The 12,807-nt window shown below is 48.0% G+C and overlaps 4 protein-coding genes and 3 non-coding genes across 7 annotated transcripts; 3 read left to right on the top strand and 4 right to left on the bottom strand.

Annotated features, from left to right (window-relative positions):
• Positions 1 to 13: 13 nt before the first annotated feature.
• On the top strand, positions 14 to 1,611 carry K452DRAFT_278667 (uncharacterized protein; the record flags this gene model as incomplete). The annotated part of the gene is made up of 5 exons (XM_033539375.1): positions 14 to 224; positions 292 to 391; positions 438 to 732; positions 860 to 945; positions 996 to 1,611. 5 exons carry the CDS (start codon positions 14 to 16, stop codon positions 1,567 to 1,569), a joined length of 1,266 nt encoding a protein of 421 aa, XP_033393134.1. The 3' UTR covers positions 1,570 to 1,611.
• A 42-nt stretch (positions 1,612 to 1,653) lies between these two features.
• K452DRAFT_312416 (uncharacterized protein) lies at positions 1,654 to 3,120 on the bottom strand (the record flags this gene model as incomplete). The annotated part of the gene is made up of 3 exons (XM_033543554.1): positions 1,654 to 2,487; positions 2,549 to 2,661; positions 2,718 to 3,120. The coding sequence occupies 3 exons, from the start codon at positions 3,118 to 3,120 to the stop codon at positions 1,654 to 1,656; spliced, it is 1,350 nt and encodes a 449-aa protein (XP_033393133.1).
• A 305-nt stretch (positions 3,121 to 3,425) lies between these two features.
• K452DRAFT_341203 (uncharacterized protein) lies at positions 3,426 to 6,613 on the top strand (the record flags this gene model as incomplete). The annotated part of the gene is made up of 5 exons (XM_033545363.1): positions 3,426 to 3,753; positions 3,777 to 3,980; positions 4,027 to 4,113; positions 4,172 to 4,907; positions 4,954 to 6,613. The coding sequence occupies 5 exons, from the start codon at positions 3,426 to 3,428 to the stop codon at positions 6,611 to 6,613; spliced, it is 3,015 nt and encodes a 1,004-aa protein (XP_033393132.1).
• Positions 6,614 to 7,978: 1,365 nt separating this feature from the next.
• K452DRAFT_301996 (uncharacterized protein) lies at positions 7,979 to 8,349 on the top strand (the record flags this gene model as incomplete). Its single annotated transcript, XM_033542520.1, has 3 exons — positions 7,979 to 8,125; positions 8,175 to 8,198; positions 8,254 to 8,349. The coding sequence occupies 3 exons, from the start codon at positions 7,979 to 7,981 to the stop codon at positions 8,347 to 8,349; spliced, it is 267 nt and encodes an 88-aa protein (XP_033393131.1).
• Positions 8,350 to 9,369: 1,020 nt separating this feature from the next.
• On the bottom strand, positions 9,370 to 9,477 carry K452DRAFT_t144. Its single transcript has one exon. It is a non-coding gene; the product is annotated as a tRNA-Ile (tRNA).
• Positions 9,478 to 10,089: 612 nt separating this feature from the next.
• K452DRAFT_t143 lies at positions 10,090 to 10,180 on the bottom strand. Its single transcript has one exon. It is a non-coding gene; the product is annotated as a tRNA-Lys (tRNA).
• Positions 10,181 to 11,112: 932 nt separating this feature from the next.
• On the bottom strand, positions 11,113 to 11,228 carry K452DRAFT_t142. The gene has a single exon. It is a non-coding gene; the product is annotated as a tRNA-Ser (tRNA).
• Between the last annotated feature and the right edge of the window lie 1,579 nt (positions 11,229 to 12,807).

The raw sequence follows: 12,807 nt of genomic DNA, 5'->3' as shown, positions 1-12,807 counted from the left end.
CGCACTAAACAACATGAAACTCTTCAAGCACAAGAATGCACGGAAGCTGCCTGCTGCTTCCGCTCTCCAATCTGCAACGATTGCCGGGAGTGGCAGCTCTGGTGTCGTTGCTTCGGCGTCGCATTCGGGGTTGCATTTTGTTGACAACTCGCAAGGCGCTTCGCAAGCGGTTAAGGAACTTTCGAATACACTCGACGAATCACTAAATGAGATTGAGGTCTATGGTAATAGCTCGAATTATGTATAGCGTGTGAACCAATGCGAGCTCTGACGACTTTACAGGTACTGTAGGGGATCGCCTTGAAGAGTACCAGGACCGGCTTGATAGAGAAGCCAGCAAATACTCGAACTCGTCATTGAGCTGGTGTAAATCCAAAGAGGAGTGGTCGTGGTATGTCAAATTCGATTGCTTCTAAGCATGGTTTAATATTCTACAGCAACCAGAACGATGCGGATCTCATCTTTGTCGCATGGACTTGTGCGGCAGGCGCCTACGATGTGACCCCCGTCACGAACTCGGAAAAGTGTACCTTCGATCAAAGAAAAATAATCAAGCCTTCATTAGGTGGAACAACCAAAGCGACGGTGCTTACGCTTGTTAAAGCTACTTCGCCTCACGTTGATGCAGAGTCGAGATTCCCTGTCCTTGTCATAGCTGTACGTGGGACAGCAAGCACAGTGGACAACATGGTAAACCTAAATGCCGCTCCTCGGTCTGCAGAAAGTTATTTGGTAATCCTAACCAACTGAATGTTGGATTCGACAGCAACTGACAGTTTTTCAGGGACAAGGCTGTGGCATCAAGGCTCATTCAGGATTTCTCGGTGCTGCGGAGGCCATTGCCAAAGAAATATCTGAGTGCATACAGCAAATCTGCCAAAATCAATCAGTCAGCCATGTGCTCTTCACAGGCCATTCCGCTGGTGCTGCGGTCACTTCTCTGCTGTTCTTGCATTGCCAAAGGCTAAGTAGGATAACCAGGAACCAATGAAAAGCACAAGTGACAGGGTTGCTGATATTTTAACAGATATCCAACCTCGCGTTTCGTGTATCACTTTCGGAGGACCTCCCGTAATGAAAGCACTAAATCAAGATAACTTGGCCAACCCGAGCAGGACGTACTTATGGATCAACGTTATCAACGAGTACGATCTCATCGCGCGTGCCGATAGACCGTATATTCGATCTATCGTGGACCTTTTTCGGTCGATGTATGGACAGCCAATTTTGTCAGATGTTGATGAAAGACTCGCTATGCCCGAGGGTGCTTTACATGTATCAGGAAGTTGTACGGATGGAGCCAAAATTTACGAGCGTTGGCTTCTCCCACCGCCGGAGTACTGCCATTACGGGGATATTATCGTCCTTCAGCATACTCTTCGTCCACTTAATCCTAATGGGCAAGATGATCTGACCACAGATGGCAAATTGATCCTGAAGGCCTGGAAGGTCAGTTGGGCAGAATTCTCGCAACTACTATTTGGCCGCGTGGCTGTGCATAGTCGGGAAAACTACCAGAAGAGAATTGTCAAAATTGCCGGTGGAGCACTAAGCAGGAAATATCCGTAGAGGTCCAAGACTTTGCTCGGAATGGAGGTGTTTCACTGCTGTTCTACAGACCTTAAAACCAATATCGTTGTGTCTACTAAGGATTCAAGCCGCTGCTGCCTCACTGGAAGAACCATACATGAGAAAGCCCGGCTTACCCCTCTGACGCGCCAGCTCCACAGCCCTGTAGTACGAGACAAGGATCGCTGTACGCCTTGCGGCATCTCTCCTCCGTTCCTTATCCATCTTCTGACCCTTCAGCCTCTCCACCTCGGACAACACAGCCTCGCAATCCCAGCAAAAGCACAGGAGGTACTCGCGCCCGAACCGCAAGTAAAATAATTCACGGGTCCTGTCTTCCCCGCCCTTGAGCACAGGCGCGCCGAGCTTGTCATTATGATCAATGAACTTTCCCGTGAGTTTTTCCATGTCTGATTGGTACTGTGCGCTGGAGCACTGATGCGTGTGCCATACGAGGTCGATGTCGAGCGTAGGAACGAGCATGGTGCCAGGGTATGTTTTTAGCAGGTGGGTGAATTTTTGGTAACGGTCGATTGCGCGGCGGAGTGTGCCTTCGAGAGCAGGACTGCGAATCCAGAGGTGCTGCTCCATTTTTGTGATGAAAGAATACTGGCGCTCGATGGCTGCTAATATTTCGTTCACGACTTTCTTGTTTTTAAAGAATTGCACGGCCTGGTTGAGAGCGTCTTCTATGATGTCGCCGACTGGTTTATTTGTGGTGCTTTGTGTTGCTGTAGGATTTTGGCTCCTACCGTTGCTTCCCAGGGTACAGTACTCGATTTCACAAAGAGCTTGTGTAGGATTTTCGGCAAGTAAAAGCTCTAAGAGGTCGGAATGCAGTTTCGAGTTTGAAGTGAAATTTGTCTTCTCTTCTTCTGGCAAGCGGAACGTCCAATCGTTAGGATCGATTGAGGCATGCTAATCACTATCAGCAGCTAAAATCTTGTCATAGTTTAACATGGAAATTATTTATCCATACCACTGTTACCCATGGAAAACGGATGCTTCGGAAGCTCTCACGCCTCAGCGTTTTGCATAAGACAGCAAAGTGTGCTGGATTCAGAAGGCATGCTTGCCATACCATGAGAATGTCTGTATTACCGTCAATCACAACTCTTCTAGCGAAACGGATGCTGAAACCCCCGTACCGAGTGGTGGTGGTGTGGCGTCCGTTTCTATCCAGCGCAGAAGCCTAATCACAGAAAAGAGCGAGTAGATGGCCCATCGTTTCTTCATGATTGATTCCAGTTGTTTTTCATCATTCGTTGTTTTGCCAGCGAAGTTGATTGGCGAGAGTTGTATTCTTTGCCGTAAATGATACAAAGCATGCAAGAGCTCAAGGTGCACTGCACATTCTGATACCTTTGGCCAGACTAAACTTTCTGAGTACGTCTTGGACGAGCCGAGAGAAGAAAAGATTTCAGGTGCTGGAATCTGACGTTCCTCGGCCTCGGAAACAGAGGAGGTTAAGAGAGAGGGCTCGCCATCGCAAAGAGCGTGAATGGCTCGTTGACTTGAGTGATGAAGTTGGAGACCGGTGTAAAAAGCCATATTTTCAGATACAGGATGGTTCTCTCAAGTCGATCTGAACTACGTAAAGTGACCATTTTGTAGAGCCGAGGCATTGACAGGATAGTCGTACAGGATGTGTAGTACCAATAAGGCAAATGTCAGCTTACTTTTGTGGTACTGTACGACAGCTAAGAGGCGTCATGTGCCATTCACTGTGCTACCAAATTGCTGAAAACTAACGTCGTACTAGCAGGCTGGATTATTTTAGTCATTAGCGTATATAGCCAAAGGATAACAAACGTTGAGTTATCCTTGAGTTCATTCCTTGCCTCATCTTTGACAGCATGTCGTCCTCCATCCCTCATAACCGCGTCTTTCGGTCTCCAAAGAACATCTCCAAGATCAAGAAGTCCAGCTGGGTGCAAGTGGGGTTTCGCAAAGAATCTTACATGAAACAAATCGAGAGTTTGTATTGGGATGGAGTGAAACAGGAATTGCGACTTATACTGTTGACGTTGAAGAAGTTGCAAGAGCCGAAGTTCTGCTCAATCTATAGGCAAGAGAAAGAACAGAACGAATGTCTATATGGATTTGAAACATTCGTAGACCAAGTCAGTCGCAAATCGCGTGCATTTGCGGACACTTATTGTAGGTTTCCGAACTTTGGCCTTGGTTTGAAGCTGACATATTCCCAGCCCTAAAAAAAAGAAAATGGCTGTCTTCGCAACAATGGTTGTCTACTTACGAAGATGCTTTGTATGACAAGATTTGCTCTGATGAAGCAGACCGTGATGGTGCTGCTTTGAAAGAGGCAATTAAAACGAGAATACAAGAAGCAGCAGACAAAGATGGTCTGAATGCGACCGAAAATCTTGCTAGGATGCTTCTTCAGAGTATTGGTAAGCGACACCAGCATGCAGTCCAAGATATGTGGTTAACAGAAAGAAGGTTTTCTTGACATTGAAAAGATTATTGAGCACCGACCCCCGCTTAAGCATCTCAGATTCTGGAAAAGGCCAGCTATCCCGCAAAGTAAGTATCCCCATGTCATTGCTACATCGATATGCTCTGAATTTCTAATGAACTTCAGTGTCGCTTGATAATATCTCAGACGACTTGAGCCTCGAATTCAAACCACAAAATTGTGCCGAGTGCCTAGAACCTATCCGCGGCAGTATGTTCATGCATCAACCTCCATCAAATGCAGATGAGCATTCAGAAAACCAGAAGCTTGTATGCGAAGAGTGTTATCGAAGCACACACTACGGTGACAAGTCCTATACCAAGGTCTTCAAGCACTGCATATTATCGCATGCATTGAGCAGTGATCTGAGTCAACGGATATGTGACTGTCCTGAGGTCCCACGAATTGACATTGGAGGCCACCCCAGGAAGCTATTTCCGGTTGGTGCGCGGGAAAAGCATGTCAACTTAGGGAACCGCAAGTGCGGATTGCTCAAAGTGAATGCACGTCTTGCGCATGCAAAGTTTCTCACACTACGAGGCCGTAACTTCAACCGAACACGCACAACAAGGCTAAAGACTTTCTTTGACTTTAGACCACACCTCAAGCCCAGGACCAAGGAAAGAGACAAAGATAATAAAGAAAATGGCCGAAGAGAAGATGGAGAGGCCGACTGGGAAGATATTTTGAAAGAAGACGTAGACCTTGATTCTTTTAGCACAGCATTCGGTGTAACGGATATGCAGCAGGCGGACAAAGAAATTCCTTTCTACCTTCGGAAATACGCTCAGAGATATCCCTTCGGCAATGTTCATATGGCACTACGTATCGGTCCGTTGATAGTCGAAAATGGAGTGGCAAAGTAAGCAGTTAACCCATTGACTCTTACGTGCGCTAATAAGACATAGTACTAAAAGCGGAGCTGTGATTTCCTTGAGAGATTCTCCACACTTTTTCTCAGCCACCGAACCCAAGTCTGAACGTATTCTCGCTGTAGAGTCAACGATTCCTCGATTTCTTTATCAACAAAATAAAATCAAAAACGCGCATCCAAAACGGATCAAGGCCGTTATGAAACAAGTCGTCGGGGTCCCATTTATGGGCATTTCCAATGTTAAAATGGAGAATCGGATTATCAAAGAACTCGTCTCGGCCAGCCAAAGCGGGTTCGATGATCTTGGTCTTTCCAGGGCCGAACAACAGCAATTTCTTGACCAGGTCCTTGGAACCCTCATCGATTCCCTAAAAGAGTTGATGGGGTGGAGGCTTGAAGTATACCTAGACAGCCTAGTGAGGACACTTCGACACCCTCGCACTAAGCTTCGATGGGATGTCCAAAGCAACAACTGTCAGAATTTCTGCAATTCACTGATCGATTATGAGCTGTTTGCCCCACTTGTTGACCAAGTGGAATTTAGTGGAGCAAAAAAGGCCGACACTGCTAGCACAGCACCACTTTATCTTATGAGCTTTGTATGTCGGCCAAATGCATATGACAAGTTCAACAACACAGACATCCAGTCCAAGTTCGACGTTCCGAATGGCCTCACTGAAGAATACGTTCTGAAGTATCGTTACGGACTACACGAGGACTCTGACATTGTCGATAGTCTTCAGGAGTACTGGCACGACTGGGGTGCTTTTGGCAAGCACCTCTACCGATTTCAAGATCTTTTCCCTTGGGACTGTAGTGAAGCCTTTGGTCGCAATCCAGTGAAATGTGGCAATTGTAACATTTCAAAACACGTCTGGGCCTTTCCATTCGACTCATGGTCTATTATCTCACTCCATCTTGGGAGGGACCGGGTGTTATACTCCTCCCAAGACTCTGAGAAAGCGACGCAAATATCAGACATAGAGTGGTATCACAACAGGATGACACTACTAAGAGCAGGTGACGTCCTCGCTTCATCCGCTGTCGCAATGGCTTGCAACAAAGGCTTCCGAAAAACCACAAAGTGGCTTCATGAGCAAGCAAGCCCACGAAATGACCGCTTAAAGCTCGGGGGGATCCATCGAGCACAGCCCTGGAGTAACTGCTTCTACAGCGGTGGCTACAATCATTTTTTTACCGCCGCTTGGGCACATTGGAAACGCGAGGACCAGATAATGGCATACGAACGGCTGCGCAACTTCCGAATGGCGATGCTTGATGTCGGTGTACCGCCGCAGAGAAATGATCCAGGCCGCTACATTGTCTTTAGAAGGGGTCGTGCACCTGGCATGTCTGGTGACCCTACACCTGGTCCGTCGTGTAGTGCCGCTGGAGCTTGCGTCAGCGAAAGTTTTGATAGTAGCGGAGAGGGAAATACCAGTAGTTGTCTTGCTGACGGTGGTTGTTCAGCCTTTAGTTGTGGTGCTGGAGGAGCAGACAGTACGGGAGGAGGTTGTGGTGGTGGAGGGTGCGGTGGTAGTGGAGGATGCGCAGGTGGCGGAGCGGGCGGAGATGGCGGAGGCTCTGCAGGAGCCTTTGGGGGGATATCTGCTGGCTGCGGAGGTGGGAGTGTTGGCTGCGGAGGTGGAGGTGGAGGCTTCGGAGGTGGAGGTGGAGGTGGCGGAGGATGTTGATATTATCCAAATTTAACCGGGTAAAAGTACCCATGCTCTGTTACTCTGACCTTTCAAGCAACTATTCAATCCGACGTAGTTAACTTTTCTGAAATCTGTCAGCTCCTCCCTTCAATCAATTACTTTGGAAAAATAGCAATGTTATCTAACATCCTTCAAGTCCTGTACCAGCGAAACAAATCACCTCAGTCAGTTGTCGGAAACTAATAGCAGATAGAAGCTAAACATGTAAAACCCATAAGGCTTACACCTTACACCTTACACAACGCAGATCACTCCACCCGCTGACGCGCGTAGTTTTACCCCGCACACATAAACGGCTCCCCACGGCGGAGTATGCCGCGTACGCAGGTACAACGTTCTACGAATCCAAACCCGAAAAGAGTGTCATCTGGTGTAGTATGCATTTTAAAATGCGGGGCCCCGCACAAGACGTGCATGGTGTCGTGGTCAGATGGCACTGTCGGATGTTTCATAATTTTCCGCCGGGTGTAGGATTCGGAAATGCGGAGTGGTTTCAGCCTTACGCCACTGTTGCATTTTGTTTGTGGCGTTACTGGGAAATTTCTCAGCGACATCAAAAGGGAAGAGTTGAACATTCGGTCGACAACTGTGGTTTTTGCCATCTGCAACTAGCATGTTATGGAAGAGGATAAGCAGCCTTCCCTGTCGAAAAACGTTAGCTTTTGGATACCATCCTCAACCCTGCAACTGCGTCTAAGCGCCACGTAAGCCGCTGGATGGAGGTTGAGGAGAAACAGAGCCGTTAAGTGTTTAGGAAGTGCCGTTACACTATCAATTACGTTTTTGAGCTCGGAGATGAATCCGTGGAGCCAGGTAAAGGCTAAATTATTATCCATGAAGAAATCTTCAGCCTTACCGATAAAGTGGTACCCTACTTTGTTTTAGCTTGTTTACCAAAAACGGCTATGTGGAAACTATAGTTATGATATTCTCCGAATATATTTAAATACATAATAGCAAGTGCCTGTCTCTTATAAAAAAGCCAGATTTATTTTTTGAAGCTATAAAGATCTGCGTCGAAACTTACGCGTCTTCATCAAGGCCACCAGCACACACTGGCTACGGCATCACCGGACACATGCGGGAAAAACTCCAACGAGCTGACTCAAGCCTCTACTCCCCGATTCTCGTCACACCTGCGCAACACATCAGCATGAAGTAAGTGTTCAAGACAGGAAAACGGTGCGGGGGAAAAAGGCGCAGTCAGTCAGGCATTCCGACCACGAAGACCCACGGAGGGGTATATAAAGTGCTCGAATTCCATCACGCAATATCCAGCGCAGATTCCAATATCAGCACCGAACAGCCTACAAACAAATAGCACGCAGACAACCAATTACCATGAAGTACGCTACCATCGCTATTGCCCTCTTCGCCGTCGCAGGCCTTTGCTCGCCGTACTACGAGGAAGACGACAACGACCACAACCAATGCTTGCCTCAATGCCACAGGAGCCAGCCTCACTGCCGCCACGATCACCCTCACTATGTGAGTTGTGTACTGTAGTAAACTGTTATAAAAGCTAATCCTTCGCTAGCCGCACGCGAAGAAGTTCAGAGGTGTACGGGTTCCTTGAATAAATGCTTTCAATGGTGGGACTCAGCTAACAATTACAGGACTGCTGGAGATGCTGCAAGAGCTCCCATGGTGACTTCCGTGACCTTGATGTTGACGACTATGAGGAAGTCATTGGTGAATTTCCTAAGCTTTGATTTTTTGGAGGAATGCTTTGCTGACGAAAGTTTTTAGTCGTCTAGTCGGTTTGAATCGACGATAGGCAGTAGGCTCCAGAGATGGTGCTCTGTTCTCTGAGCGGTTGGTGGTTACAAATTGGACGGAGTGATCCGTCTGCCATTCATTCAATACCTTTCAGGCCTGAAGGTTTTTTTGAAAACACGAGGCGGTTGGAGCGACGGAGGGTCCGCAACGCGTCGATCATTTAGTACCTTCAATCGATTCTTGCTCCTCACTTGTTTCTTTGGGATATGATGTGATTTGAAGTTGCAGAGACCGGGAGAGTGATCAGTGATCCGTATCGCAAGGCTGACACATCTTGCTACTGTATGACGATTAAAATACTAAACGTACACATACTTTTGTCCCATTTGACTGAAAATTAAAGATCTTTGTAGTCCTTCAAAGTGTTGCTAGATTCGTGATTTGGAGCATCTCGTAGCACGCGTCTGCAGTGTGGCAGTGTCCGCATCACCCGTGTTCTTGCTTACCTATGCACATAGCTGGCTATAACCATGCGTACTGGAGACAATTGGCTAAGTTTGTAAGTAGAGAGCCAATAAGATGGTGTCGTAGTACTTCTTGCTCATTAACGTCGTCGCAAAATTTATGGACGCCTTATATTATTAATTCACTGTAATATTAGATACATATTTAATTGTCAAATTCATGCCGTTCCCACGCACTGAAACCTGCAGTTTCACAGAGCAGATAGAGTCTCCTTCCGTACAGTGTTGTTCGGAGCCAAAGTGATACCTGTGAGCAGCTGCAGACCTTGCAGTGCCAGCACCGTCCACAGACGATAAATACCGGCCAAAATCAAGCACCAATTACCATCTGCGGGATCCCTGTCGCAATCATTGGGCTGACGCGCGACCTGCGGGCGCTAGGGCCAAGCGGCAAAAATTTCAACGCCGCCGCCCCACCACCAACCCAAAACGTCACCCAACCCTCCCAGACATCCCAGAAACAAAAAGACATGCTCCGAAGAGCTGTAATGGTCACTACGAGGGTCGAACTCGCGACCTTGGCGTTTAACAGTTTGGAAACTCTTGAGAGAAACCAAGTTATTAGCACCACGCTCTAACCAACTGAGCTAAGCGACCGCTGTTGCAGCTGCTGCTGCTTGATGGGAAAGAGCTTTGCATGCAGTATACATAACTAAAAGCAGAACTAAGAGGCGGCATCGGTGGGGTGCACTGGCGTTGGGTTGGTCCGTCGTGTTGCAGTGAGATCTCTGAGTGTTGACACGAGGGCCATGTTTCCGCACCAAAACACCACACCAAACTCACAGATGCGGAGCGCAAGATACCACTTGAATGAACAGACACTGGTAAAATATCGTTTGCTTTGAGTGCTACAGACATGCCAATCTGATCCAGTTTGCCCGCCAACAGCGAGCAGACAGGGCCGGACTGGCAGAGTCCCAACCACCAACGTCCCTGTCGCGCGATTGAAACAAAGAAGTTTTTTTCTATAGATGCCTACGTAAAAGACAAACCGCAATTCGACTCTTCCTCAAGCCGCGAAAGCAATCGCATTGCGGCATTGAAATTCAAACGGCGGAGGTCGGGTGGAGCGCACAGGCCTTCGCGCACGGGCCGATACCCCCCGGCCCGACCGCAAAACAACCCGGAATTTCACCCGAGGCCAAAAAAAAACTTCACCTCCGCACCACCACCTTCTAAACAACCGCCAAAAAGATTGGTTAGGAATTGAGCCCAACGCGGGGGTCGAACCCGCAGCCTTGAGATATCGCCCTAGAAGGGTGGTAAGAGTCTCACGCTCTACCGATTGAGCTAGCCAGGCGGCTGTTGAAGTGTTGAAGCACCTCAAGCTGTTGATGATGTTTGCAGTTGGCCACGTTACTTATATACTAACAAAATAAACAAACCAGAAGCGCTTTTGTGTAAGTTGTGCCTGGAAAAGACCGAGTAAGGCATGGTAGCTTGCTTGTTCACCTATCACAGACTCTCGAGCATGACATTCCCTTCTGCGGATCTCTTCAAGGATGGTAACCATGCTCAGGTAACTATTAGGATCTCGGAACGCTATGGTAGTGTTGACAGAGCCTTCTGCTTTTTGTGTCGAGTCCTATATTGGCAGAAAATTGAACCAGTTCCCGCTCACGATGTTTCCAGTTGCTGAACGGAGAAAGGAAATGGAAGCCAGAACGTAGAAAAATCGCACGAGTTCCGGAGAGAACATTTCAAGAAGACATGTGCAAGAAAAGGATGCTGGTGGGTGCAATGAAGCGCCAGTGTCGCGAGATCATGCACAAGTCCATGGCCGAGGAAACATATTACCCCAAGCTAAGGCGACGACAGCAAAAGCTTAGCAGCCACTTAAAGCCAGCGGATCACTGTTTGTTAATGTAAGGAAGAAATGTTTATTGTAGTAACATTTGCTAATTATAAATGAGACTGCCTAGCAAATCAGCTCTTCAGTGACGAATTACCAAAGGCTTTGTACGAAATGCACTGCCGGGCCTGTTTCACTCCGTCTTCGCAAACAAAAAACATGTCCGAAGCCGCCCGTGCCTCTGAGAGCCGCTTTCTGTCCGTCAGCCGTGCCCGTGCCCTTGAGACCGAGGTTTACACGTCGGCGTTATTCGCACCCGCACCGACGCCACCGTGATTGAAAACAGTGAGAGCAAAACAAAAGCCGCCATCACAAAACAAAGCACCAAAAGCTCCAGAACCAGATTTCTCTGGGCAAAAAGGTAAACTCGGGTTCTTACGCGACACCTGTGAGATTCGAACTCACGCTCCCGAAGGAACTGGCTTACTAAGCTCTATCCCGAAAGGGAATGCTGAAGTATAGCAGGCCAGCGCGTTAACCACTCCGCCAAAGTGCCAGTGGAAGGATTGTTGATTTTTTCGCTGCCCAACAACCATTATGTCAACAACAAACAACAACAATGCTCAGAGCTGCCATCGCACGATGTTTGACTTAGTTCGCATGCCCTTACCTTGTTTTTCTATTCTTTGTCCGGTAAAGGAAACGAGGAAAATCGCAACGAGAAGATGACCTGTGTTTTCCAGGGAAATGCGAGCATGCAAAAAATGCGACAGGGCCCAATCGCACCGTGCCTGCAAACGTGAAGCAAAAATCAAACGTGCGTGCTCATTGTCAAGCAGAAGCGCAAATTGCGATAGGACGACACAAGATCAGGCGGTTCCTCGAACAAAGAACGGTACATTGGCAGACGGATATGAAAAACAAAGCAGACTACAACGACAAAACTGGCTACCTACTGCGACGTTCGTTTCCCGGGTCTGGTTCGTGATCGTCTCTTCTCCGGCTTACCGGGACGGATCGCGCTGATTGCGTCTTATCGCATCGCATGTCTTCCCCGCTGGTAGGTACGGTCGGCATCCAAGGGACCGCAACAGATGTCGGAAACAGTCGGTTTTTAGACTCTCAAGGAATCCTCCTTTGAAGCACTAGTAGATGCTCGGTGCTCAAAAAATGCGCAACTCTCCTCGGTTTGTTGATGCAGGGAGAAATTGATGTCCGTCCCGTGAAAAGCCGGCCATGTGCAGGTCTCGGGTTCGTCCAATATTTTCCAGACTGCGAAGATGTATCACAGAAGAGTGTCCAGACTATCACGCTGTGCAGGAAGATTAAGTAGAGAAGGATGGCGGATAAAGTCCTGAAGCCGCAGAGTATCAAATTTTGCGGCAGTGAGAGGAAAACCACCAGAGGGTAAGCGAGGGATAGCGGCGTTGCTGCGGTAATGTTTAATATCATGTGACGAATATTTTTGGAACTTTTAGATGCGGTACCCAGATGTTCGTACCAGTATCATCACCTATGTGGCATAAAGGCCATATCTTTAGTAATGACATCTTTCCTTTCTTTCAAAATTGCTAGTCATGTACTTGCCTGCAAGCCCATATTTCCACGTGACCAGGCCTTACAAGCTCCTTTCCGCAAGCTAGCCTGATCATCCGGCAACTCCTTGGTCACCCTCTGAACACAAGGCAAACAGGCAACGGCATGCCACAGAGCCTAGATCGCACAAGGTGCTGTCCTGGACAAAGAAAGCTGGAAGCCGAGACAAGCAGTGGAACACCCGATCACCTTTCCGCCCATCAACACTGCGAGGCGGTATCACGGCTGTCTATCCTGTAGTACTATGCGACTCCTGCGATAAACACCTTCGGTGTCAGTGTGACATGATCGTTGCGTGGCCGCTGATGAGGCAGAAAGAAGGCAACGGACACAGCCGCGTTTGTGTTACCGTATATTTGAATTCGGATCCGAACTCGGGTCCGAGTTGGCACGGAGGTCCGCCTTCGTGATCTTTAGCATCCATCACTGAATCGGCTTTGAATGGTAAGTGATTTGCAGCGCTCGATAAAGGTGGAACTGCTTTAAGGAACTAGAAAGAGAAAGGTGGTAATGTCTTAGGTACGTCTTCGATGAAAAAA

The sequence above is a fragment of the Aplosporella prunicola genome, assembly GCF_010093885.1.
Source record: "Aplosporella prunicola CBS 121167 unplaced genomic scaffold K452scaffold_30, whole genome shotgun sequence".
NCBI lineage: Eukaryota > Fungi > Ascomycota > Dothideomycetes > Botryosphaeriales > Aplosporellaceae > Aplosporella > Aplosporella prunicola.
The sequence above is the reverse complement of the archived record's forward strand: the minus strand, read 5'-3'. Positions and strand labels throughout refer to the sequence as shown.